This window comes from Mustela lutreola, chromosome 11 (genome assembly GCF_030435805.1).
Source record: "Mustela lutreola isolate mMusLut2 chromosome 11, mMusLut2.pri, whole genome shotgun sequence".
NCBI classification, from domain to species: Eukaryota; Metazoa; Chordata; class Mammalia; order Carnivora; family Mustelidae; genus Mustela; species Mustela lutreola.
The window spans coordinates 73,234,347-73,262,186 of NC_081300.1; the positions used below are offsets into that span (position 1 = coordinate 73,234,347).

Genomic DNA, 27,840 nt, shown 5'->3' on the forward strand with positions numbered 1-27,840 from the left:
TTGAGTCACAACTTGTCTGGGTTGAGTCTTGACCATGAAGGACCTGGAGAAAGGAATTTGAGCTGGAAGGAACAGCATACACATAGATAAGGAGGTTGGAAAGGGACAGGGCATGGATGATATGGAAAGAAGGAGTCCCAGATAGAGAGGGAAGTAAGGATCAGATATGTGTGGGTCTCAAATGCCAATCTATAAAGTCTATTCTGAGGCAATAAGGAGCCATTGAAGGTATTTGAGGGGGATGGTGGTAGGATATGTCATGGGCTCCTCTCTGTCTAAAACAAGTTGCACCATTCAATAACATGTCCCCAGTGCCATATGTTATGACCATGGAGTCTGAGCTATCATAGGCATTGCCAGTAATTCTCCAAGTGGGCATGGATGTTCCCTCTGCACACTGGACACAGAGAGCCAGGGGCTGGTTCTTGACTTCAATGTTAACTGTTCAGTTCTCCTCAGGGTTAACTTACATCTCTTTTCTGTTGCTGCTACAGTCCACTGCTGTCTGGACACTAGAAGGAGACACAAAAAAGAGCCTGTCATTCTTGAGCTGCCAGGGGAAGAATGTGGCCTTTGGTGTCAGACCAACTTGGGTTTGAGTCCCACTTCCAACCTTTGCTGCTGTGTGATCTCAGGAAAGTCACTCACCTTCTCTGACCCTCTATATTCCTTCGTAAAATGTGTTTCGGAATGGGGCTGAGTGGTGGAGTGCATGCTTCCTGTGAAGCGAGATAACCCCTATCAAGATCTCAGCATTGTTCTTGACAAATAAATAGTGTTGCTTAAAAGGCAACAACCATTATCTCTGCTCTTGCTTTAGGACAACCCGTACTGCTATTATTAACAGCATCATTACTGTCAACTGCAGTGTGTTTGCCTTATGTTCTTTGTGAGTGCTAGCAAATCAGACAAGAGGGCAGGAGTCCAGCTTTCCAAGGCTTTCTGGGAAACTCTGAGACTAATTACACGAGTAGCTATTCTGGAGGGAATGTCCCTTCATTCAACAAATACACTTTCCACAAGATCTCATCTAACCATCCAGCCTAGGTCCATTTAGGGAACAAGGAAACTGGCTCCCTTGTTCAAGGTCACACATCATTGAATCCCAGGTCTGTAAGAGCTATTAACTTCGTGCTCTTAACCAGAAGGTGGATGCCCAGTGTGCAAGGGTAGGCGCCAAACCATGACCTCAGATGCCTCAGATGCCTCAGACCTCATTTGAATCCTAGGTTCACAGGCCAGGGCCTCCCAGATTTATTCTTTATGTGGAATCTGGAGAATTCCTTCCTTAGAAAACGTGATCGCTTTTCCAAGGGATGTACCTGTGTCTCCTTGGTCCCTACCCTCAAGAGCTGGTCAGTCTCTGGGCTTTTATTCACAACTGTCTGGCCCCACCAGGACTGCAAGAGGCCCTTATGAACCAAGAGCATGTCTTATTCATCCCTTTGGCCCCAGGGCTCAGGCCAGACCAGATTTTCTCTCAGATAATGCTTTGAGAATTCAATGACCTTCAGCCATGGGCCAAATCCAACTGACAGATGTCTTTATAAATAAAGTTTTATTAAAACACAGCCATAGTGACTCATTTCCATTTTGCCAATGACTGCTTTTGCTCTACAGTAGCAGTGTAGTTGCAAGAAAGATCACAGGGCCCCCCAAAAATAACATACCACTTGGCCTTTTTTTTTTTAAGTTTTTAAAAGATTTTATTTATTTATTTGACAGAGAGAGATCACAAGTAGGTGGAGAGGCAGACAGAGAAAGGAGGAAGCAGGCTTCCTGCTGAGCAGAGAGCCCAATGTGGGGCTTGATCCCAGGACCCTGGGATCATGACCTGAGCTGAAGGCAGAGGCTTAAACCCACTGAGCCACCCAGGTGCCCCCCACTTAGCCTTTTAAAGAAAAGTTTGCTGTGTCCTCTCCAGTGTCACAAAAGTGGCTTTTTTGAATGACCCTAGGAGAGGAAGAATAACGACCCCCAGAGAAGTCAACATCCTAATCCTCGATCCCAAGATTGTTAGGTTCCTGTAGCTGACTTTGTTGATGGAAGGGTTATAAGTCAAGGTGTGTTAGTATTCTTTACCAACTGGAAAAGGGAAGGAAATTCATCCCTAGAGTCTTTAGAAGGAGGACACCCCTTCTGAAACCTTGATTAGCCCAGGGAGATCAGATCCTCCTTAGGCTTCTAATCAACAGAACCATAAGGTAATAAAATCTGTGTTGGTTTAAGACACTAAGTTTGTGACAATTTGCTATGGCACCCCCTCCCAAAAAGGCAATAGGACAAATGTGTCTTTGATGAGTGACCTTGAATCTTCTCAGGGACCTATGTGCCAAGTGTTGATGCGATGTTTAACCAACTTAAAAACACCACTTCATGAACTGAAACCATCCATGGGAGTAGGACCAAACTCTGATCCTGCTGGAGACCTGAGTCTTTCTATGGCTCTGCTGGGTGGGGGATGTGGACAGAATAAGAGACGAAGAGAAAAGACAACCAAATCCTAGAGGACTCTCTGGGTGGCCCAGCCTCCCCTCCTTCTCTGCCTGGGATCTCAGTCTCCCCATTTGTGAATTAAAAGAGTTTGGGCCGGGGCGCCTGGGTGGCTCAGTGGGTTAAGCCGCTGCCTTCGGCTCAGGTCATGATCTCAGGGTCCTGGGATCGAGTCCCACATCGGGCTCTCTGCTCAGCAGGGAGCCTGCTTCCTCCTCTCTCTGCTTGCCTCTCTGCCTACTTGTGCTCTCTCTCTGTCAAATAAATAAATAAATAAAAATCTTAAAAAAAAAAAAAAAGTTTGGGCCAATGAGCTAAGACCTCGTCCAGCTTGGAAAGAGAGCACTTGTCATTAAGGGAGGAGTTCTGGGGCTTATTTCTAAGGATATATTTTTTTAAGATTTTATTTATTTATTTGACAGACAGAGATCACAGACAGAGAGGTACGCAGAGAGAGGAAGGGGGAAGCAGGCTTTCTGCCGAGCAGAGAGCTGGATTTGGGGCTCGATCCCAGGACCCTGAGATCATGACCTTAGCTGAAGGCAGAGGCTTAACCCACTGAGCCACCCAAACGCCCCTCTAAGGATATTTTATAGGACTATGGAACTTCCACTTCTGCTTCTCTGAATGCACACTGACTCAAATTTTAGCTCAATACCTGAGAGTTCACGGTATCATCTAGACCTCAAGCCTGGACACCCCCCTCCCTTGAACTACTTGGGCACAGACCCCAGGCTAAGGACACTGGTTCCAGCTGACCAGAAAAGCTAAGGATGTCTTTAGCTAAGGAAACTAAGGACAAGACCCTTGGGAAGCAGAGAGGTTCAGTGAATAGGGTTTGATCTTCTAGAATGTTGATTGAAAAAAAAAAAAAAAATGAAGACACCTGTGGCCCAAGCCATTGCATTGTAAACGGTGTGTCTTGATAGAGAGGCTTAGTTATACCCAGAATAAGTTTTCTTGTAGTCATAGGCTGGGAGAATGAGCAAAGGCTGGTGGCAGTAGAGGTGGGATTTGGGCATGTTGTGTGTGTGTGGGGGGGGGGGGGGTTCTTCAAGCCCATTTCCCACCCCAGGATTCCAGGACTCTGGATTAAAAGAGGCTGTGCTCACAGCTCCCTAGTAGGTGTCCAGGAAACCCAACCTCTCCACAATACTAAAGCAGCTTGCCTTGAGCTCTGCAGTAGCGAAGCTCTTTTTGACATACTTCATTTGGCTGAACAACAATCTTTAATGCAATTCAGCCCAGAAAAGTCTTTATGGGAGAAGATCACTAATCAAAGCACATGCTGGTGTTAATTTGTGACCCGCTAGTCACCCTGGCTGATTCCATACGTGTGAGCCCCATGGCTGAAGTCAGCATTTAAATTTATCCCCTTATGAAAGGGCTCTCCCCTCACCCCAGAATAAAGAGGCATTCACTTCGAGATGTCTTCTCTCTGCTCCTTCCCGCCCACTTCCTGCTGTCCACTTTGCTATGTGCCCCAGAGGCTGATCTCTATGGGCCACATCCATGGGGCCACCCCTTGGGTGTGGCCAGTAGGGAATTAGGATAGCCACTGGAGGGGAGGAAGGAAGAGAGGAACCTGGAGTATTTATTCTACCTACTGCTTCTCCTGGCGTTGGCTCTAGCCCTCAACCAAAAGCCAGAGCTCCCCCTGCCCAACAGCCCTTGCTGGAAGTTCCCAGAATGGCTATGAGCCCCTGAGTGCTGTACCATGTTTGATGCCTCCCTACACAGGGCCCATATCTTTGCAAATAGTCCCTTTATTAGACCCCCTCCTTTGGGACGTGTCTGGGGTTCCTGCCAGACTCTGACTATTGCAATAGCTAATCTCAGAGCTGGTTTCTGCCTTCACAGAAAGCACTGGGTTTTCTGAGCCTATATATATATTTTTTTCTGAATATATATATATATATATATATATATATATATATATATGTATGTATTTTTTTTTAATGAGAAACAAGCAGGCAGCAGGTGTGACCCATCACTGCTGTATCAACGACGATTATACCCTTTATCACCATGTGGGGGAAAAAAATGGTGAAGAATCTAAAGAAGCAATCTTGTAAGAGCATAAGATTATCAGCAATCCTTATAAGTGCCTTCCAAGCCCGTGACTCGAAGAGAACCAGCCATGAGAAATAAAAAGATATCGGTATAAATGCTTCTTGAAAATAATCCTACACTTCTATAGACATTTTAATCTGTGTACTGGTTGCTTTTGCCTGTGAACCCATGTCACTGAATTTTCACAGAACTGCTGAGGTTAAAGTCAAGGTCTGCTGGGCGTTCTGCTTGTCAGCTTCTGATCTATTACCATCCAGGCTGAGGGCGGTGTCTGGCCCAAACCCCATACCACCCGCCATCTTAGAAGGTCTCAACAAAACAGAGTATGTTTAAAATAAAGATGCTGGGTTGAAGAGGGTTTCTGGAAACCACATCACACCTTATAAAATGCAGAAGGCACTTAACAGCTTTCCCTGTGGTGGTCTACAGCTTGGAGGTAGGGGGAGGGGAAAGGCATTCAGGCAGAAACAGGAGTTTTGTTTGGCGTGATCCTAAGACTCACTGAACCAGATGGGTAGAAATCCCCACCAGAGTGACTTCACAAGTCACAGATTATTATTGGTCCTGGTAGACACTGGAGTTTGTGCACCATGGTCTACAGAGGCCTTGTGTTCTGGGAGACCTTACAGGGGGCTTCCAAGGGGTTATGGAGAGAGCCTGAGTAGGGAGGCCTGAGCTTGAACCTTCATCTCTGTACTCCATGCTAAGCTAGAATTTTCTCTAAGAGTTTATGCTGATGTAAAAAAAAGGGGGGGGGGGGAGTTCCACTTAAGAGGGAATTTGAAATCCACTGACCCTTTTACCCTATGAAGAAAAAGTCTCTGGGCTGTGAGCTCCATGTTTGCCTATTCCTTACTTTTACCTCCTGTCTTAACAGGGAAGGTAAAGGGCTGCCTGGGTGGCTTAGTTGGTTAAGCATCTGCCTTCAGCTCAGGTCATGATCTTGGAGTCCCAGGATCGAGCCCTGCATTGGGCTCTCTGCTCGGTGGGGAGCCTGCTTCTCCCTCACCCCACTTATGCTCTCTCTCTCAAATAAATAAATAAAATCTTTAAAAACAAAACATGGAAGGTGAATACGGATGGCAATGACAAAGACTTTAATGTGTTGATTGGACTAGCAGAGGCCCAGGAAGGGCAGATGACCTGGTCCAGATCTTGTCGGTGGTAGAGCCAGGACAGAACCTTTCCTCCTGACCTATTGGTGGCTCTTTCTCTCACCTTTGGTCCATGTGGTTTTCAAAGAACTTGTGCCAGGCATTGGTGGACAGGGGCTTGCTGATAGGCAAGGTAATTAATTAGATGTCTTCTGTCGTATTCTTTTGGCATGAATCCTTGTCAGACAATTCCTGTCTAAATGCACACATTGCCTGGGAAGTAACAAAAGAAGGCACTGGCTCCCAGCCACAGTGACAGACACACATGCACCTGTGTGACAGGCCAGTTACTTGGCAAAGAACAAAGACCTTGACAAGAGAAAGGGGGAAGAAGGAGTACCTGGGACATAACAGCAGAGCCTGCGCATTGGAAGTGTGGGAGGTGAAGTTGGCCTGGAGGACATCATGGCCCCAACACTTGCTGGGTGAACCCAAGCCAGCTCCTCAACTTCTCTGAGTCTAGCATCCTTGTCCATAAAATAGGTATCAACCTCAAAAGTTGTGAGAACCATGTCTGGTGCACAGCCTTGCACCAAGTCAATCCTCAGCAGAGAATATCTCTCATCCCAATAACCATCATTTCCCATAAGGCACGAGCAGATAAACTAGGTTGGAGCCCTGACTCCCCGTGAACCCTATTAGCTGGGTATCCAGGCCTCCTAAGCTAGGACGACACTTGGAAAGCCAGATGGTTTCTAGGATGTCATTTAAACGTGAGTTATCCGTGTTGTCATTGCAAATGGTGTATCAACCTTCTCAGAATGACAGAAAGATGCTTTAAGCTGTTCCCCCAGGACTTGGGCATACTTATTACTCAGACAGGGGAGCTCAGAGAGTGCAAATTAGAAGGTAAGGGAGTTTTAGGAAAAGTAATGTGAGCAGTTCCAAAGCCTGCCCTCCTAGGTAGCAGGAAGCTTTAGAGTCTGGCCAGAGTCTAGGCCCACTGATAAATAAATCAACTCAGAATGATGCCCTCAGTGGCAGCGGCCACCTTTGGTGAGACCCACATCTTCCTTCTTATCCTACTGCAGCCTAATTTTATCCCAGTTAAAAGGATGTATGTTGAGAAACATACAGCTTATATGCAACACAACAACAAAAGACACCTTTCCAGAGCATTCGATTCTGACCGGGCCAGCTGGAATTGATGCACTCTCAGCTGACCTAGGAGTCAGAGGTCATCCGTTGACTTCTTCACACACCACCCCCCTGCACCCCAAACCCCCAGAAAGATGACGGGCAGAGCAGTGCAGACCCTGAGCCAGGAAGAGACAAGGCTTTCAGCTGATGCATCCCTCCCTCCATGAGTAATGAGCATGCTCCGGGCCCCAGGGGACCAGCTTAAAGGATTTCCCCATTAATCTGAGAGGGTTGATGCCATGATCTAAGGCATAACACAGAGCCCGAGTGCAGGATGGCACATGTTTAAATTCCACCACACGGACCACCTGGCTTTCTGAGCACGTAACCGTGTTTCCAGCCTGGAAGGCCTGTTACGCTCGGATCTAATTCCCAACATGGGGAAATGTGACTTTTAATAATTTGAACAAGTCTCTTAAAAAACCTTACCTCCAGCAGAAATACCACACACACACTCTCTCTTGCTCTCCCCTCAGGGTGGGTGCGAGTCCTAATTGAGAGCTCAGTTTGGAGAGGTACCTCACCGAATCCCTCGGGCTCCCATCCAACCCACAGACATCCCCCAGATGACGAGACAATTAAGCAGAAGTACAGGCAGAGAGGGATGGGGAAGAGGACAGGCTCCTACCAGGGATAGGAGTTGGGGCTCCGCTTTGGACGGTGCCTCCCTGCAGCCCAGCAAGGCATGGATTGCCTTTTATTGCTGAGAATCAGTTTAACTGCAGTGCAATTAAATGCACTGAGACTTCTTTGCGTGCAATTCTCCCCCCGGTCACCCCCCTATTCTCATGCTACGGGGGAAATCTCAGCTCTGCATCTCTTTGAAATCCAAGTTAGAGGGCAGAGAGTCAGGACAAAGTCCTCCTGAGACAGAAAATTGTGAAAAAGCAAACAGGAAGCTGGGGTTCAGGTGTTCAGAGGGTATTCCCGGGGACCCGGGGTCTGGAGCTCAGAAAAGCTGGATGGGTATGAACAGGAGGAAAGAGGTAAAGGTACCTCCTATCAAGGTGAAGGTGAGGGCAGGGTCCCTTTAAGGCTCAAGAGGGGCCCCTATAAGCTGAGACCAGAGTGATGCCTGTGACCCTCCATGACCTCACCCCTGGGATTTCACTCCCCAGGCAAGAAGATGATCCCTGCTTCTGACACACCTTCTGTTCAGCATCTACCCACACCTCCAAGCATGGGTCCTCTGCCTCTTTCCTATTTTGTTATTTTGATGACTTCCATTTATTTCATTAATAACGTTCATGTATTAGAAAAACAATCTGAACACCCCAAAATCAAAGAATCCAGTAAAAGGTGGGCAGAAGATACAAACAGACATTTCTCCAAAGAAGACACATGAAAAGATGCTCAACATCCCTCATCATCAGGAAATGCGTATCAAGACCTCAATTAGCTCTCACCTCATACCTGTCACAATGGCTAAAACCAAAAGGACAAGAAACAACAAGTGTTGGCAAGAATGTGGAGAAAAGGGAACCCTCGTGCATTATTGGGATAGCCACTGTGGAAAATGGTAGGGAGGGTCCTCAAAAAATTAAAAATAGAAATATCCTATAATCCAGTAATCTCACTACTGAGTGCTTACCTAAAGAATATGAAAACATTAATTCAAAGGCATACATGCAACCCTTTGTTCATGGCAGCATTATCTATGATAGTCAAATTTTGGAAGGAACTCAAGTTTCCATCAATAGACAATGGATAAAGAAACTGTTATACACATGTATACACACACACACACACACACACACACACACACACACACACACAGGAATATTACTCAGCCATCAAAAAGGATGAAATCTTGCCATTTGCAATGACATGGATGGAGCTAGAGAGTATTATGCTAAGTGGAATTAGTCAATCAGAGAAAGACAAACACTGTATGATCTCACTCCTATGCGAAATTGAAAAAAAAGATGATGCCCAAATGTGCAAAGGGAAAAAAGAAAAGAGAAAGGTAAGCCAAGAAACTGACCCTTACCTCTAGAGAATGAACTGATGGCTGCCAGAGGGGAGGTGGGCAGGGGTGGAGGGATAAGTGTAATAGGGATTAAGAGCACACTTATGCTGACAAGCACTGAATAATGTATAGAATCATTCAATCACTGTATTGTACACTGGAAATTAATAGAGCCCTGTATGTAACTATACTGAAATTAAAATAAAAACTTGAAAAAAAAAGAAAGAAAGAAAAGCTGGGAGCCTGGATGGCTCAGTCAGTTAAGCGTCTGACTCTTGGTGTCACTCACATCATGATCTCAGGGTTGTGGGATCGAGCCCCATATCAGGCTCTGTGCTGAGCATGGAGCCTCTTTGTTTATCTCTCTCCCACCCCCAACTTGTGCTTGCTCTCTTAAAAAAAAAAAAAAAAAGTGGGGGGGAAAGAAAAATAATCTCTGGCTGTAAGTAAAAATGGTTCCAAAGTTTTGCTCATTGGTTAAAAAAACAAAAACAAAAATTAGTATATATAACCATTAATTCTCACTATAATTAATGTGATAGTATTAATGTCTTTATTGGAAAAGTCAACCCCAGCATCGAGTGGGTAATATTGATGAGGGTTTGTAATTATAGGCGCGAGTTCTGCCAGGACACTAATAAGGCCGCAGGGAGGTGGTGAATGGGACATCCTCAATGTAATCCTGAGTCAGGAAGCAGGGGCAACACCAGTAGTGGCTGTTTCACCCAAATTTGGTGGCCATGCAAATTAGCAGGGCATGGTGGTGATACTTTGTGCATGGAAGCTATTTTTGCACAAACTGAGATTTCTCAAATGAAGCCCTTTACTTAGAGGCAAGGACGTGGAGAGCCCTCTGGGTCTCCATCGGACTGATTCTGAGCATGAACATCATTATGGAAAAGTCCAAGGTTACACATCTCTGAGCCATTTATGACCAGCCTGGAACCGCATCAAGGAAAGGACATGTTCACATTCTAAAATCAGGTGTGTAAAGTCCCTAACTTAGGGGCACCTGGGTGGCTCAGTCCGTTAAGCGACTGACTCTGGCTTCAGCTCACGTGGTGATCTTAGGGTCATGAGATCGAGCTCCCCAGTGGGCTCAACCCTTAGCACAGAGTCTGCTTAGGACTCGCTCTTTCCTTCTCCCCCTGCCCCTTCACCCTGCTCTCTCTCTCTAAAATAAATAAATCACCTTAAAGAAATAATAAGATAAAGTCTATAACTTCAGTAGCAATGCCTTCTATCAGTATTAGAATGTTGATGTGTTTCCTTCCGGGGCTTTTTTTCCTTGACCAGGCATGGTCAGCTCAATCCGTTCTTCCTGCTGGCTAACCCATAGCTGACTTACACCACTGTTTTCCTCACCGCCCATCTCCCGCCTACACCTCTCAGCAGCTTGCCCCTGCTTCACCCTATTAAGGGGATGCAACAGGCAAAGGTCTAGGGTAGGATACTCAGCAGTCCTGGGTTCTCACCTGGTACACGATGCTAATTTGCTGTGTGACCTTCAACCTCTCTCAGGGTCCTCAAGGAAGTGGAGAGAATTGCATTCATGGTCTGATATTGGGATTGTCCTGGCTACAACAGGAATCATCCCGCACAGAGACAAAGACCAAGAGGGAGCAGTGGCCAATGCAGTCCATGCAGGTGTGTGTAGGGAGGGAGGCACATCTGAAGGTTAGGCTAAGATACATTATTTCTTACCAAAGCAATGCAAAGAAAATGTCTTTTCTTGCTGCCCAGACTTTGTGGCAAAGGCTGGGATATGGGGCAGAGAAGCTGCAGCCAGCCAGACAGCTGTGGTTTCCAGAGAAGTAACATGCCAACATTACAAAAGCAGCTCTGGGGAATAGGATGCTATGGGTCACCTGCAGGGGCTGGACAGCCCAGGCCCATGTGCCCACCTGGGACACCTCGAACTCCCTCCAGGTGAGCAGCCCACCCATGGCCTGTGGCAGCTCGAGATTTGAGTTGAGATGGTCGGAAGCAACCTGTCTTCTGGGAAAGGAGAGAAACCCTGACACTGAATTTGAGTGGTCTGGCCCATTACCAGCTGTCTCATTTTTGCGTCTCTGAATCAGCTGTTGCCTCTGTGAAGAGATGCCCCTTACGTGCACAAACACCACTTACACTCTGATGGCCCATGTGCACTCTTGGCACTGTTCTAAGTGGTGTCCATCTGGCACCTCATTTGACCCTCACTGACAACCTTATGAGGAAGGCAGTGGGTTCAGCACATGAAAGGTCAATCTGTGCATCTAAGGTAGTCAAAATAAAGCCACTTGAGTGGTTGGTCCAAAGTATTATGTCCATTTTGCATGTGAAATAATGCACTTGGCCCCCAGAGGTTACCTCTCCGTGTCACTGTCGCTGGACGCCACCTCCTCCAAGGCTGCCTGCAGGTCAGCGATCCGCCGGATGGACGTCTCCAGGTCTGTCTGGAGGGTCTGTCTCACTGCTGCGAGCTCCTCCACATACTTCTCCTGGAGACAGAGACCACAAGCACATGTTGGCCTTGGACAAGAACCCATGCACTGGCCAGAGCTTCTGGGGAGCTACACTTCATGTTCACTGAGCACCTGTATGTATGTAACGGACAGCCCCTCTCTATACAGATGGGCTTATGGACCCTCAGACAGATGCTTTTAATTTTATAGAGCACATGGATGTTTTGGGGGGCCATGGTGGCATGACCCACAGACAGAGGCAGCAAGGGCAACAATGGGCAAGCCAGAGGGGCTCCTCCCAGAGCAAGCAGACACCACTGCCATTTACAAAATACTTTTTGTGCCTGGCACTGTGTCAAGCATCTTACCCTGATTACCTCCCTCACTGCTCAAAAGTCTGGCAGATGGATGACTAGTCTTGTTCCCATTTTGCAGATGGGAAACTGAGGCCCAGGGAAGCATGGCACTCCAGCTTGGTGCCCCTGACTGGTGCCTCTGAGGGTTCATCCTTCTCCTCTCTGATCCTGCCTTAATTGGATTCTGTGCAGACTCTGGAAAACCTCTGATTTCCATTTGCAGCCTATGTCATCCACCACTACCATTTATCACAATGATCATCAACTAAGGATGATTCTGCCAGCCCCCTCACTCCCTAGCCCAGGAGACCCTGAGCAATGCCTAGAGACATTTTTGTTGTCACAGTTTGTCGGGGGTTGGGGGGCAGTGTGCTACTGGCATGAGCAGGTAGAAACAGGGACGCTGTCTGACACCTGACAAGGCACGAGACAACCCCCTCCACCAGGAATGGCCTCATCCAAATGTCCATCGTGCCCAGTCTGAGAAACCTTGGCTTAAACCTACAGGGGATCACTCAAAAGGCAGAGTAAGATCTCTCCCAGAGGATGCAGGGAGAAGCTGAAAGCAGCCTCATCATCTAACAACGGGGAATGGGGGATCACAGCATGTCTCTTTGATGCCATTAGGCACACATTAACATTTGAAATAAGGATTGTGGCAGCGTAGAATGCTTCTGCGGAATAATGTTAAGCAAACGGAATAGCACAGGGAATATCATACCCCCATCTATCTGCAAATAACACACATACAATTGGAAAAACACTTTGGAAGCTGGTGATACTTAAAGATGAGGAAGAAGAGGGGGATTATAGTCAAAATTTTTCTTTTAAGCCATTCTAATTATGTAAGGATTACTTGTTGACTCTTGTTTTATTTTTGTTATTTTTTTTAAAGTGGTCTCCAGGCTCAGCATGGAACCAGCATGGGGCTTGAATTCAGGACCCTGAGATTAAGACCTGGGCTAAGATTGAAAGTTGGACTCCGAACTGACTGAGCCACCCAGGCACCCCTGTTGATTGTTGCTTTAAGGAACATATACCAACTGCTGAGAATGTGAAAGGGTGAAAATAGAAAGATTTAGGGTCAGATCTAAGTGTTGTTCCCAGCTGCCCATTTAACCAGCTGCCCATTAAACTGTCTGGAACAGTTTACAGTGCCTCTGTGAGCCCATGATTGTTTTCTTTCTGTTGCAGATGAAGAAATGGAGGCCCGCAGAGTCAGAAGTCAGTAAAGTGCAGAGCCCGAATTTGAAGACCAGTCTTGCAGGTGATCTTTCTGGGGTTACATGTGCACACCCCCCAGTGAAATTCTGGGAGGACCAGGGCTGCTCCCCCATTAAGGGGACACCCACAGCTCCCCTTTGCAGAGTGGCTGGTCTATTCATGGTATGGTGGGCCTGTGCCTTTCATATGATTTTGAGGTTTTCCAATTTTAATGAGACAGAGAGAAAGCGAGAGCAAAGACTGAGATGGCTCAGGGCTGACTGGAGCTGAGAAGCAGCAGCGTGGAGAGAGGTGGGGGGGTTGGTGACAAGGGGCTGGCAGTGCACTATAGCTGATTGAAGTTGCCAGCTGTAAAATCCCCATCTTGGTGCTGACAAGGTGAGAGCCAGTCCAAGGCAGGGGCCCCCAGGCAGGAGGCCAGTGGACTGTCACAGGAAATAACACACGCTGGGGGAATGGCTGGGGGAATGGCTGGCGTTTGCCTCTGGACGCTGGCGTGTCAGCTCCTAAAGACACCTAGAAAAATGACCAGGCACAAAGTCCTCAGCCGCTTAGAGAAGCACTTGTTGAGCTCAGCTCCCACCTAGGGCAACAGAATTGACCATGGTCTCCCAGGAGACAGGACACCTGTGTCTTTGTAAGACGCGGAGATGCTAGCCGAAGTCCATGTCCGGACCGTTTTAGGCATGGGGTGAATGTTTATTTTGGAGCTAAGGAAAGCGAGAGCAGAGCAGCAGAATGGCCCATGTGAGGTCACGTGGCAGGAAGAGCAGAGAGCTTGGATGCACAACCTGGTCTTGGGTTCTCGAGTGACTGCTCTTTATGCCTCCTGAGCCCAGGGATGAGAAAAGAGCACTGGTGTCCCCTCCCAGTTGTGCCTGCAGGAGCTTTGCCCATGCAGTGTCATGTAGGGGCAGCAACAAGTGCCTAAAGTCTTAACTCCTGTGGAGCCTCCTGGTGGGCAGAGGAGAGGACCACCAGGGACAGGCATTGTGTCTCAGGGATGGATGGCTCTGGGCTGGAACGAAGCAGAGGAAAGGGGGAGCTGAGATGAGTCAAATCCATAATATCTTGAAAGACAAAGGAGCCTCTAGAGCCAGGGTGCCTGGGTTCGAATCCCGGCTCTGCCCCTTACTGGCTGAGTGACCTATAGCAAGTTACTCAACCTCTTTGACCTCCAGAGAGGAAAGGCTTCAGCCAACATTGTTACCATATAATTTTTTTCAGAGGAGAACGAGGAACAACTAGGGTGAGGAACAGTGCATCACTGAGATTTTTGCCAAGGTCACAGGTGGAAAAGGACTCTGGCTCTGAAGGTATTTCAGTGCCCCGCAGAGGAAAGACGTGGATTCAACCAAGGGCAGTGTAGGGGATGAGTTAATTAGACAGAGCAAGGAGAGCAGTGACAAGAAAACCATCCATAGATGAGGGTATATGGACCAAGGATGGGATCCAGAGGACTCAGATCAGGTCTGGGGGGGGAACACCCCAAGGAGATGGATTGGGGAAATCTGGAGTCTGTGCAATCAGCAATCAGCTAACCTTTTCTGCTTCAACTTGAAAAGCAAACAGAGTCTGCTGATTGCAGAGACCAAGTCATTAAAGGAATGCAGTACCCCAGACTGTCCCTGGGGAAGACCAAATAAGGCCCTGGCCAGAGACCACTCAGGAGACACAGAGGAGGTCCACAAGGAGAAGGGGGCAAATGGGAGGCACCTGCCACTCTCCGGTCTGGGATTCCGGGGCCACCTTCCTCCCTCGAGACATGTGGCTAAAAATGCTCGGGTTTGAATTGGGACTGCCATAGGCAAACAGGGTTGTATTTTGAGGCCACATGTGAAGCTGGTCCCCTCTGTTATTCTCTCTTTAGAGACCTGAAGCATGAAGCAGGTGGGGGAGAAATTAGGATATGAAAATATTCAGATAGTAAGATGTATACAGCAGAAACACACTAATAAATATATCATATGCCCAGTTACTCTATAACTACAATAGTAGTGATATACACATTGTAACGACACACAACGTCTTACCATATATATTATATATTCATTACATGTAGACAAATATTCATGTCCTTCACTCACTCAGTAAACATCTATTGAGCACCTACTGTGCGCCGGTACTGACCAATGCACAGGTGATGCAGATACAGTCCTAACTTCCCGGGAGCTTACATTCTTGCAGGGACCTAATCTCTCTGTATTGCTGGGGTTGAGCGGGCACTCAATCTGGATATGGGGATTGAATGAATGGTATCACTGCATGAGTATAAACGGCGAATGAAGGAGGGGCCTGGGTATTATACTCATGAATGCATACATGATACACACCATGCATACAGAGATAAATGCAGAGGAAGTAGTGTGTGTACTTCTGACCTCCCCAGCATCGCTTAAGAGAATCATTAACCCTTGTTAAACTCCCAAGCTACTCCCCCTAGAGCATGTCACTGAAAGCTGCCCGTGTGGGAGGTCCTTCATATGATAATTATGGCTGCAATTAAAATCATCTCCTTTTGTGATGTTCAATTAGAGGCTAATATTTAGAACTGCTCCTCATTTTCTTTGCCTAGGGCATCTTTCTGGGATGCAAATGCACAGGACTCTCAGGTCAGTTTCTGAGTCCTAGATGTTGGCTCTCTGTCCTTTCAAGGTGTACCCCAAGGAAATTAATTTCATGTAGTTTATATTATAGATCAGACTATATTTTTATATTCAGTTTATATTATCAGATCAGATATAGATCAGAAACACTCTTGAAACATGATGAAAACTCACTTTGTCATCTTCTTCTGATTCACTAAAAACAAACAGAAACTTCATGTTACAGAGCGCAGCCCTAAAGAAACCTTACACACAAACACATATGCTATTATAAATACATATAAATACACATGAACATATGTGCAAATGTGTCTATTCAGATACAGATGCATGAACATTTCCAGTCTGACACATACATATGCTTAATTAATATTTATTAAATTATCACATGAATGTATTTATTTTTATTTTCTCACATGGGCAGGTCCTCTGCTAAATGTATGAGATGTGTCATCTCACATGATCTTTATAAACCCTCAGAGTCAAGTGCAATACAAAAACATAAAAAGTAACATGAGAACATTACAACAAAGTAATAGCAGTGTTATTCTCTCTGAGTGGTGAAATATCAGGTGATTTTTGTTTCCCTTTTTATACTTCTCCAGACCTTCTGCAAAGGATATGAATGACTTTTCTGATCAGAAAGTTAAGAAATATAGGATTTTTTTCTGTCTATGCTGTGAGGAACAATCCCCAGGACCACCTGCTCAGTGTCTCCCACGGCAGCCTCATTATCCTTATTTTACAGATGAACAGGCTGAGCCTCAGAAAGGTTAAATCACTTGCCCAGGGTTGTACAGTCAAGACGCAGTGATCTGCAGCAGGATTCGGGTGTCCTGACCCCAGCGCACAGCTCTTTTCTACTTTGCCTCTAATCTCTACTGCTTTATCCAGGGATGCTCGTGCCTCCAGAAGTGGGGGCAGTCTTCCCAGAAAGAAATGAGGAGGTGATAAGGAACTGCCACTGTTTCATTCAAATTGTCCCAGGGTTATTTGCTTGGGAAAAATGAGGCTGTGGGGGAATAAAAAGCCCTATGAACGTCCTGGCCAGAGTTCAAGGCTGTTTTGGCAATGGAGTGAACAGTAACACGAGTGTTCAGTCTCAATCTGGGAAAGGAAAGACTTGGGGTACCCAGTAGAAAACCCAAGACTATGCATGAGATGCTCTTACTTAAGATTGCAAAAGAGCCCAACCTTTAGCAAAAAGAGGAACTAGTGAGAAGGTAGTTATCACTATCCAAGGTCCTTTTCTTCATAATTCTCCTGCAAATTAATTGTTTGATTCTAGGTTTATCATGCTGTAAGGGACACAGAGAGACTCATCAAAGACCTCAAAGTCACACAGCTAGAAAAGGAATACAGATGCAAGCTCAGGCCTGCCTATTTCAAGAGGGTAAGCCAATATCTGACAATGCCTCCCATTTCTACACCTGAGGCAGGCATGCCCAATCAATCACTGCATAGACCCAGGCACTCTAGGGCCACAGTCTGCTCTGTGAGCTACCAAGCTAAGCATTTTCTCCAATGGTCCACCTACCAGCATCAACAGAACTCCCAACACTGCCACAATTTACTCACCCCTCCTGGAAACACCTCAAAAAGGACACAATAGTTGGTTGATTGGCAGGGGAGAGGGCTATTTCTCCTTGAAAACTGGTAAGCACTGTGTGGAACTGAGGATAGTGGAAGCCCACCACACTTCAGGAGAGATCCTGATGGTCAGGGACGGGGGAGATGGAATGCTACCAACCACATGGGAGGAACACGAAAGTGAAACACCTATGTGAATTTTGCAGAGTTCTTAATCCGTCCTCACTTTCAGTTCTTCAGCCCATAACAGGGCAGCATTATTTCCTGGCAAACAAAATAATGTCTAACTGTGTATATCTGGTATACCTAATATGTGGGCACTCACTTGATACCTAACTTATGTCCTTTTTTCTAAGTAAAGACTCAGAAAGTATGAAGCCTGCAGGTACCGTGTAGCAAGAACAGCCTCATTTTTTCAGAAAATGAAATTTGTAAACCTGATTTTTGTTGTTGTTGTTGAAGCTGGAAGGATTTAATATAGTACCTTGGAGGAGCCCGTATCAGTCAGGAAAATGGAAATTGCTCTAGATCATTTAAATAAAGGGATTTAATACAGGGAATTGGTTATTCAGATGATGGAAAGGTGAGACACCAGGATAGATTAGCAATGGCAGGAAGCCACTGCCAACCTAGGGCCAGAAGGAAAAATTAGGGCATTGGGTCGTCCAATGGAAGGCTGCTGGTGGAAGGCAGCTTCATGGAAGAGGGGTGTTCCTAATGGGATCTGGAATTAGAGTCTCAGCTTCTGCTGGGGATGGTCCCCAAGGCAGTGATAAAGACAGATCAATACCCTGGCTTCTCTCTTTCCCCTGTGTTTCAATCGGCCATCACTGCATATTACTGGCTGACCCTACCAGAAGGCAAAAAAACTAGAAAGCCTAGTTTCTAACAATTTAAAGTAGAGCAGAGAAGGGGCAGAAATGCACCCAAGAGGAACCAGGAGAATCACCAGCATAGAGCACAGACCACATCCAGGTTCAGCCCAGGCTTTATGTGTCGAACTGTATGCTTACAAGGTCTGCCTATTTTCCTGTCTATCTCTATCTATATATACTTATAAGCATTTATATTTTATATAGCTGTATGTACAGAGATGTCTCTTTGTGTGTGTGTGTGTGTGTGTGTGTGTGTGTATACTTCAAAGAAAAAGTTATAAGAAATCCAGAATTACAATTTTCAGGTGTTATAGCATCCAATGCTGGACTACAAACCCCTAGTCTATATTAATTATTTATTACCCTATAACATATTGCCTCAACACGCGGTGTTTTGAAATATCCAATATCACTCATTATCTCATGGCTTTCTAGGGGTCAGGAGTTCAGGAATGGTGTATCTGGGTGCCTCTGCCTCAGAGTCTGGGGTAAAACAGCTTAACAGCCCCCACACATGTCCACATCCAAATTCCCACCATATGGGAATATGTTAACTCACATGGCAAGAGGGATTTTGCAGGTGTGATTAAATTAAGGATTTTGAGATGGAGAGATTATCCTAGATTATCTGGTGGCCCCTAAATGTAATCGGAAGGGTCCTTGCAAGCGGGGGTGGTGGAGGGGACAGGTTCAGCAGGGAAGAAGGCAGTAGTAATGGCGTGGTGACATCACCCTGGAGCGAGGCAGCCAGGAGCCAAGAAGTGCTGACTCCCAAACCAATGGGAGGTTAAATTGTGTCACTGTAAGCTACCCAGTTTGTGGAAACTTATTGCAGCAGCAAAGGACAACTCATGCAGGGTCTGTCCTGATGGTACAGTGGTGACGGCAGCCAGTGCGTGGGCTGTCTGAAGGCTTGATGGAAGCTGGAGGGTCCCTTCCAAGAAGGCTCACTGACATGGCTATTGGCCAGAGGCTTCAGTTCTCTGCCATAAGGGACTCCACTGAGCTCCTGGAGTGCCCTCATGACATGGTGGCTGGCTCTCCCAGAGCACATGATCTAAGACAGAGTAGGGCAAATGCCAAACACCTTAGATAGCCTGGCCTCAGGTGTGATGTATCATCACGACCGACCATCTATTGGTCACGCAGATCAACTCTGGTACAACATGGGAGGAGGCCACGCAGGGAGGTGAATGTGAGAGGTGGGAAGTCATCAGGCACCATCTTGGAAGCTGATGAACATAGTAACGTGTACCTTCTTCACCTATAGGCCCCATCTCAGTGGACTCTACCACCCACACAGGAAAACACTGTAGCCATCCTGAACGTCCTCCCCTTTCTAAAAATACACCTGTTTATAGGTTGAATTGTGTGCCCCCCTCAACCCTCAAAACAGGTTGAAATCCTAATCCCCAGGATCCCAGAATGTTATTGTATTTGGAGACACTGTCTTTACAGAGGTAGTCAAGTCAAAATGAGTTCATCAGTGTGTCCTAAGCCAATATGACCGGCATCCTTGGGAAAAGAAGAGAAACTTGGAAAGCCACAGAGATACAGAGCCAAAACCCCATGAAGACACATAGGAAGGAGTGCCACGTGTAGACAGGAGATTGCAATGATGCATCCCCAAGCCAAGGAATATCACAGATGGGCAGCCAACCACCGGAAGCTAAGAGAGATGAATGGAGCCCTTCCTTCTCTAGCACCTATGGGGAGCACGGCCCTGCCAACACACTGATTTCAGACTTCTGGCCTCCAGAGCTGGGCGACATTTCTATTTTTCTAAGCCACTCAGTGGGGAGGCCCTTTGCTCTGCAAGCCCTAGCACAGATAGAGCATCATGCGATCTATACTTTTTCTTTGAAAAACAGCATTTCTATTCTTTTCAAGATCCAGCAGGGTTGCCTATAGAGAATTTAGAAAATAAAGTGGCAGGGGAAAAAAAAGAAACATTAAAAATTTCCCTTAAGTCTGTTACTTGGGGACAACCCCTCTTAATGATCAAGTTGCCATATTGCCATCCTGTGTTTGTTTCTGTACGTGTGTCTGGATACATCTATTTAACACCCACTCAGGTAAAACAGTCTTATGTTAAAGGAGGAATGCAGTTTGCCATGCAGACATGCAGGGAACCCCGGGACCCCCACCACACCGCTCTCGCTTGCCCAGGATTGCCCATTATCTAGAGACAGAAGAGGCTAGGGCTCCAGACCCCTGCTTGTAGCCTCCTTCTCCCTGCTTGCTTCCTAACTAATTGCTTTAAAATGCCCCCAGCTATCACCTGAAGGCTCTTGTAGCATTCTGGAAAGTGAACATTTTAGGCAGCTTGGGCTGTTTGACATTGAGCTGATGAAGATCTGGCCCGCAGAGGTCTCAGCTGTGTGTACTCACCATGGGCTTGCTCACATCAGCGATGTACACACCAGGTATCAGGTCAGAGCTGGAGGGCCCCTGGCTGTTTGCTGGGCCACTCCCTCGGTGGTGGAGGCAGAACTAGAAGCTAGGTCCTCTCTCTGTTAGAAAGTGAGCTCCTCTCTTTATGATTTCTCTTTCACACACTGCGGATCATGAACCATTTTTGCCTAAACACCAGCCCCTCCACTTGGACAATAATTGTGCCAAGGCCTGGGTTCCAATGATGGGGGGGTGCTTTGTACTTGACTCTCAGGGTCCTGAGATTCCTATAATGGATGGGGAGTGGCGGAGGGCATAGACTCCCGGGGCAGACCCTCGACCCTTATACAAGGACTGTGGTTGAGGTTCTCTCTGAGCAACAGGATGGGGAGAGGGAGGTGATCAGGCAGGAGGGGGCAACGTGCTATTGTGAGTTACAAAGTTTGCAAGTTAAATTAAATTAAATTCACATTTAAAGAGAAGAGAATAAAGTAAAATAAAATAAACCCAACTCTCTAAATTTCCTTACAGCTCTAGCTATTCAGAGCCCATAGCTTTCCCAACCCTAAAAGTGCCCCCCTCCCCCAGCCTGAGACTTCTGATGCAGCATCTTCAGAATGGGGCAAAGAAGGACCACTGACCCCCTCAAGGTTGACACCTACAGGGCCTTCACAAAAACCCTACCGGCCGCAGACCAACATCCCAACCTGGAGTGAACTTCCAGACACCCCACTCCTGACTCCCCCAGAGTCACCCACCCAATGGCTTCTTGAAAAAAAAGAAAATAAAAGGAAGGCATTTCATTTTTCTGCTCAAATGCAAATATGACATATCTGTGCCACCCAATTTTCCTGACAGAGGAATAATTATATCAACATAATTAAGTCTCCAATGCAAAAATTATCTGTACTACATACATCGACACTATACTTCCCGCATCAGAGGGCCATTGTTCTAGCCAGTAATTACCAAGCCACCTTTGACATGTCTTATTTCAATTTAAATGGAAATGAAGCTCGTATGTCTTCTCAGCCCACTAGTCCATGTGATTGCAGAAATAGGGAAACTGGACTTTGAAATTTCTCAAGTGTCCACTGTTCTGCACCCAAAGAGGGTAGTGTGAGAACAGTTTATTCCATACTCTCAACTCCACTCCCTACTCTGGGCCTCAAGTAGCTCATCAGTACAATGGGCTCATCTCTTGCATCTTTCCCCTGCTCTCTGTTCATGATCACAGAGACAGTGTCCATCATCATCCCCTAAGCGTTCTCCTGCTGTCTTAAACTGCTGTCCCTCTCTTCCACCCAGCCCCTTGTCTGTGCTGTATCCTGGAAATCACTCAAGGGAGACTATCTATCATCTGATGTCTTTCCTGATCAAAAGGCCCCTGTTCCTCCTCATTTCTCACAGTCCAAACTGTGTGGTTAAATCTAGAGGGTCCTACATAGTCCCCCAGCCCATCTTCTAGGATTCTTCTCTTTCTACTGCCCACACTTTGCACCCCACATCTTGGGAAGTCTCATGTTCTTCAGAGCTCCCAAACATCCTGTGTTCCTTCCTGCCTCCGTGCCTTTGCACCTACTGTTCTTCCACCTGGAATGCTCTTCCCTGCCGACAAGTGAACTCCTACTCATCCTTCAAGACCCATTTCAGAGTCACTTCCTCCATGATGCCTTCTCTATCACCTACAGTCTGACCCCAGGCCAGTCTTGTCCCCCACCTACTCTCCCCTCAGTTCCCTCATCTATAAAGTGGGAATGACTTTGGCGTGGCTGTGCTGTGAGACTAGCTGGGGGCTCACGGGTGGAAGGTGCTTGCCACGCTGCATACCACGTAGCAGGCACTCCATAAACATCAGCCCTCTCTCATGTTCCCAGAACAACCGGGTGACAGCCTGTGACGTGTGACAGGTTGACAGGGGCTCCTCTATTGTGCTGCTTTCCCACATTCTCCCCACCTCCCCTGGCTCTCTCATGCTCCTCATTTAGTCCTCCAGGCCCCTCAAACCTATACTCCATTAGCCATACCAATTTAAAGTCCCAGACCTGGTCCCCCAAATCCTCCCTGTCCTCTTCTCCACCAAAACATGCTCTTCTTTGTCCCACTTCCTCACCATCAGCTCGTGAGTCATGCAAACGGGCCCCCAAATCAGATAAAATAATTATTGCCAACATGCTAACTCCCAGCCTGTCTCCTATCTGGTTACGTCTTGTCCATGTTAGCATCTTTACGTGTCCAGGGCATCCCAGGAGAGACTTGGCTCAAGATTGCAAACACTGCCTACGAGTCCAGGAACACAGCCCCTACTCCCGGCCCCTGAATAATGTCCTCTGGGCCAGCAAAGACTGAAATGATTGTATTCCAACGGCTACACACAGTCAGGGAGAGGCAGCCCAGTGGTGAGATTGAGAAAGACACCAGACACGAGAGCTGGACATCGGGCGCCCCCTCTGTCCTGACTCCCCAGCAGCCAAGAACCCGTGCTAGCGTCTGTCCCCCTCGACACCACAGTAGCCATCGGGTCCCTCTCCATCTGCACTTGAGACCACTGTGAGGCCCTAATCACGTCTTCGTGCTTTGTAAACCGTGAAGAGCTCCACGCACACGAGATCATTATTTATCACATGGCCTCTTTCCCTCTCCAGAGATCCACTTCTCTTCAGGCACATCCAATTGCTTCATAATGATGGAAGCCCCAGCCGGCATCCCCAGTGAGCCAGAGAACCATCCCGTGTGAACTCAAGTAAGCAGAAACAAACCCTCCCAGGGACATCAACCTTCATTAATACAGTCTTGCGTTCCTAGAGGCACCCCCCACCGCCCAAGACGTGATCAGACAGGACATGGATCAGAGCTGCAGGGACCGGCGATCAATGCCAGATTCCCTCCTCCATCCCGGGGGCCGCCCCATGCTTGGACCCCAGGCAAGGCCGTCTGGCTGCGAAATGGGTGGAGGTGGGAGCTGTTGTCAGAGAAAACAGTGCATGCGACATTAACAGCTAAAGACACCGATAAACAGCGTGCGGCCAGGCGTGATAATGACCGGAGATTAAGACAATGATTTCCGGACTAGATTGGCTTCCATCTGCTGAGGCGAGAGAATGTTCAGAGACGCTAACACTCTGGTCTCATCTCGAAGCAGTGGAAAGTTACACTTATTGATTGGGAAATCGGCTTTTTGTTGTTGTTGTTTTTATGACTCTCATTTATTTGTGCTACTTCTGGGGGTGGGGATAGTTTCAAGTGTTCATTGACTCCTTTAAGTCAAGGGCATGATGTGGTCTCCAGATAGGGGTTCTGGGTGGATTATTTTCTGGACCAAAGAAGACTGTGCTAGAAAGAAGCGTTACTGACAACATTGATGTATTGACATCCATGGACAGTTGCCATGGATGTGGGGAGGGAGATCATTCCTTGCTCAGGGTGCCGGGAAGGTGGCTGTTCTGTGCATTTCAGCATGAACAGCAGCATCCTTGGCCGTGACCCAGTAGATACCAGCAGCACCCCTGTCCCCAAGTTGTGCCCATCAGAAATGTCTCCAGATATTGCAAAATATTCCCTGAGTGGTAAAACCTGATGCAGCCGAAAGCCAAGCTAAAGGCAAGAGACCTCATTTTAGAAAAGACACAGACTCCCTATCAGACAGATGTGAATTTGAATCCTGAACAAACGACTTCCTGCTGTGAGACCTCATCTTAAAAGATCAGTCTCCCCCTTCCATGGGTTCAGAGAGTATAACAAAGTGCCAGCCACCCCCAGGGAGGCACCTGGACTGGCAGCATCACTTAGCTGCTGGTTAGGAATGCAGACGCTCGGGCCATGTCCCAGATCTGCTGACACAGGATCTACCTTTGAACCTCATCTCCAGGTGATCTGTGTGCATGTGACATTCACTCGAGAAAAGCCCACGTCATGATTGGGAGCTTACATTTCAGAATCCAGGAAAAGGATTACATGCCCCAGTGCTAATCTTTCCTACTTCTTCAGCCTTGGGCAAGTCACTTCGTCCCTCTAAGCTTTTTTTTTTTTTTTTTTTTTTTAAATTGTGTAAAGTAGAGGTAAAAATACTACCTCGCTCATAAGGTCGAAGGTGCAGCTTTAATTAGACCAATTGTGGAGAGCATGGAAAGCACTTTGCCCCATGTCAGCCCCGTAGCAGACAGGTGGTAAATGTTTCCAGACGGCCCCCTCCTCCTTTGAGCTGCCTCCCCGACTAGAACATTAGGAAGCCCGGGCTCCCAGTGGGGGAACATAGAGACGGGGAAGGTCCCTCCATACACTTTGGTGATCTTCCTTTTGATGGAGTCTAAAATTATATCAGCCACTTGGCCACTCATGGTCCATTTATTCATTTATTGACTCCGCGGGAAAGAAAAACAACTAGGCAGTGTGCACTCTCTCTCGTGCCCTCCACATCTCAAGGTTATGGCCCAGCGGCATGTGCCTCTTGGATGAACAGGCTCATCAAATCCACCTCGCAGCTGGGGCCCACCGGCTCTTGCCAGCTCCATTCGTCCCGCCCTCCCCAGCACTTGGGGTCAGCTCGAGCTTCTTGTGGAGGGGCTTGGCTCATTGGGGCTGCCGGGACTGGAAGACAGGCCTCGCTGGTCCTTGTCAGTGCAGGCACCTGGCTCTTTGACTCTCTCCCCATGCTGGGGAAACATGTCAGCAACAGCCCCCAGAGGCTCTACGAGGCATGTACAACACTCCCCCTTCCTTATGGCAGCAAAAAGAGCTATATGTGCATAAAAAAGGAATCAGAAAGGAAGTGGCGTGTGGCCTGGGTGGATCCACCCTGGGGAAGAAACCTGGGAGGAGCTGGGGAGTAAGATGGGAACAAAGGGAGAGAATTCAGATTACCCATCAAATGATAATGTCGGCATGAAGTTACACTTGGGGTCCACAGGTGGTCCACTGGTCCACTATGTGGCCAGTGAAGAAGTGAGCAGCTGAATTCCTAATTGCATTTAATTTTAATTAACTTGAATTTATATAGCTCCACGAGGCGGGGGCTACCCCACTGGACACTGCCACTCCAGAGGCTTCATATATGTTGCAGTGAGATAGCAATTAATCCAGGGGCGTCTGGCTGGCTCAGTCGGTGGAACACATGACTCTTGATCTCGGGGTCAGGAGTTCGAGTCCCACACTAAGCATAGAGATTACTTTTACAAAAATTAAAAAAAAAAAAAAAAAAAAGTAAAGAGTCTGAACATCTATGAAACCTCTGTGCTTCACCTGTCCTGACTGCTGGAGAGAAAACTAGAGATACTCCAAAGTTTCTAAGGGCCTTTGGGTTCAAAGTTTCTGATTCTAATATGCCAAGAGGTGTTATTATTCTATATTCTAAAGACTCGAAGTGGTGAAGGGCAGATGGGCCCAGGAAACCCTACTGATTAGTACTGGTAGTCCCTACCCTCAGTTTTTAAAATAGCAGGCTCTTTGTTTTGCATATGCAAATGACGCATAGAGTCAACTCCACTGGGCAGTAGATATTTGAGCACCTACTGGCTGTGTGGTTAACGTTTGGGCCCCACAATGGCAGATTCAAGAAGAAAGCGATGTCTAAGAGGAGGAAGCACATGGTGTAGCTGGAGGAAAAGGGTATAGAAGCAGAGTAACCACATCCCTAGGACAGAGGCAAGAACCATAAGCTAAACAGGGTAGGCAACTGTGTGGTTAGAGTGTGGCTGGGAAGAAGTACTGTCTCTCACTTCTCCCGGGCTCTGTCTCCCCATCTGTAATACAGCCAAGAAGCAGCGTCTACATCAGAACTCCTGCGTCTACACACGTTCCCTGAGAGTCTTGTTAACATGTATATCCCAACTCAAAGATATAGAGTGAGGCCTGGGAGTCAGCACTTCTGCAGCCATGGCTGCTTGTCTGTGAATCACACTGTGAAAAGCAGGTGGTAGGTCACTGGGAATTTGTGAGAATTAATTAGCATCAGGTATACGTGGTAAGCTGTTACACAAATAATAAGAATAAAAAGAAAACAATAACTAAATATGAACTATATACAACCCAACTTAAAATCAACCTCCAAAGGTGCCTGGGTGGCTCAGTTGGTTAAGCGTCTGCCTATGGCTCAGGTCATGATCTCAGGGTCCTGGGACAGAGCTCTGCTTCTCCCTCTCCCTTTCCCTCTGCCTCTCCCCTCGGCTCACACTTGCTCGCTCGCTCTCTCAAATAAATAAATAAAATCTTAAAAAAAGAAATCAACTTCCAGCTAAAATCTGCAACAGAAAAAACAACAATAAAAACAACAAACCATGGGATCACAAAACAAGGTTCTGTTTATACTTGTTCTATGAAGAGGAATCCTTCCCCACTAAACCCCCCGCCCTGGTTAAGTACATCTTAACTATTAACATCATCACACAAACATCAGAATTCTCCCTAAGCCCCCATCTGAAAATCATGCCAGTTAAAATGCGAACATAATTATCAAACTTGAAATGTAGTATCCTTGACTTGCAGTCTTTCATGGCGGCCCAACATTGAGCCACAGCATAGACTGCTCCCTCTAACAACAGAAGTGTGTACACAGACTGTATACATGGGGGTTTCTGGCCAAGGCGGTGTCTTAGGATAAATATGGGGTAGGCTGAGCCAGGGAAGGCATTTTGGGGTGGGAGGGCTCTGATAGAAATGGACAGCAGGATCATCCTTGGGAAACTGAGAGCAGATACACTTTCAAATGAGCTACAGAAAGATGTGTGTCACATGACCCATCACCGTGGTGGGGGCCAAAGGAAAGCCCTCAGGCAGACTGCTTTACTCCCACCTGATTTTTACCAGGGGTGAGGAAGTGGGTACTAGGGAAACTTATTATTTAGTTCCCTTTAAAATGTGTACGACCCTCTTTTTTCTCCTGACTTCCTTATAACCCATTTTATAGATGAGGAAGCCAAGACTCAGAGAAGATAGGTGACTTGCCCCAGACATAGTCTGGAAAGGCTAGAGCCAGGATTTAAATCTAGCTCTGCCGTCTGTTTTCCCTTCCACTTTTCCTTCCAATAGAGCTTAGAACAGGAGTCAGCAAACCACAGCCTATGGGCCAAATCTGGCCCACTGTTTGTTTGTTTTTTTTAATAAAGTTTTATTGGGACATATATGCCCATTCACGTATATTGTTTATGGCTGCTTCTGCACAATGATGTGCAGAGTTTGGTGACAAAGAGTAGAAGCTGCAAAGTCTAAACTATTTACTCTCTGGCCCTTTACAGAAAACATTTGCTGATCCCTGGCAAACAGCATCTAATTGCTACCTGGGCACAACTTCGGGAGGTTTGCCAGGCTCCCAGGAAGAGGTGAAAACCATCTTATTTACTGAATTTCTTTCCTTTTGTTTGCTGAGAAGTGACATCAGTCTTCTTTTTTTCTCCCCACCCACCAGCCATGAGCTCACAAAGGCTGGAGCCTTATGGATTCCCCGAGTGTTTGTTTATAAGCCTCTCTCTAGCAGGACACTTTGTCTCCAAATCACTGCCAAACTTAATAACAGCATCGACCACGT

General features: G+C 46.9%; 1 protein-coding gene across 1 annotated transcript in view; it reads right to left on the reverse strand.

The window, feature by feature from the left end:
• MYO18B (myosin XVIIIB) overlaps window positions 1-27,840 on the reverse strand; it is a 250,714-nt gene that overhangs the window by 28,605 nt on the left and 194,269 nt on the right. Inside the window, exons 40-41 of the mRNA XM_059139951.1 lie at window positions 11,182-11,312; window positions 471-512 (exon numbers count right to left, since the gene is read on the reverse strand). Coding sequence (XP_058995934.1) covers window positions 471-512; window positions 11,182-11,312 — 173 coding nt within the window. The remainder of the gene's footprint in view (window positions 1-470; window positions 513-11,181; window positions 11,313-27,840) is intronic.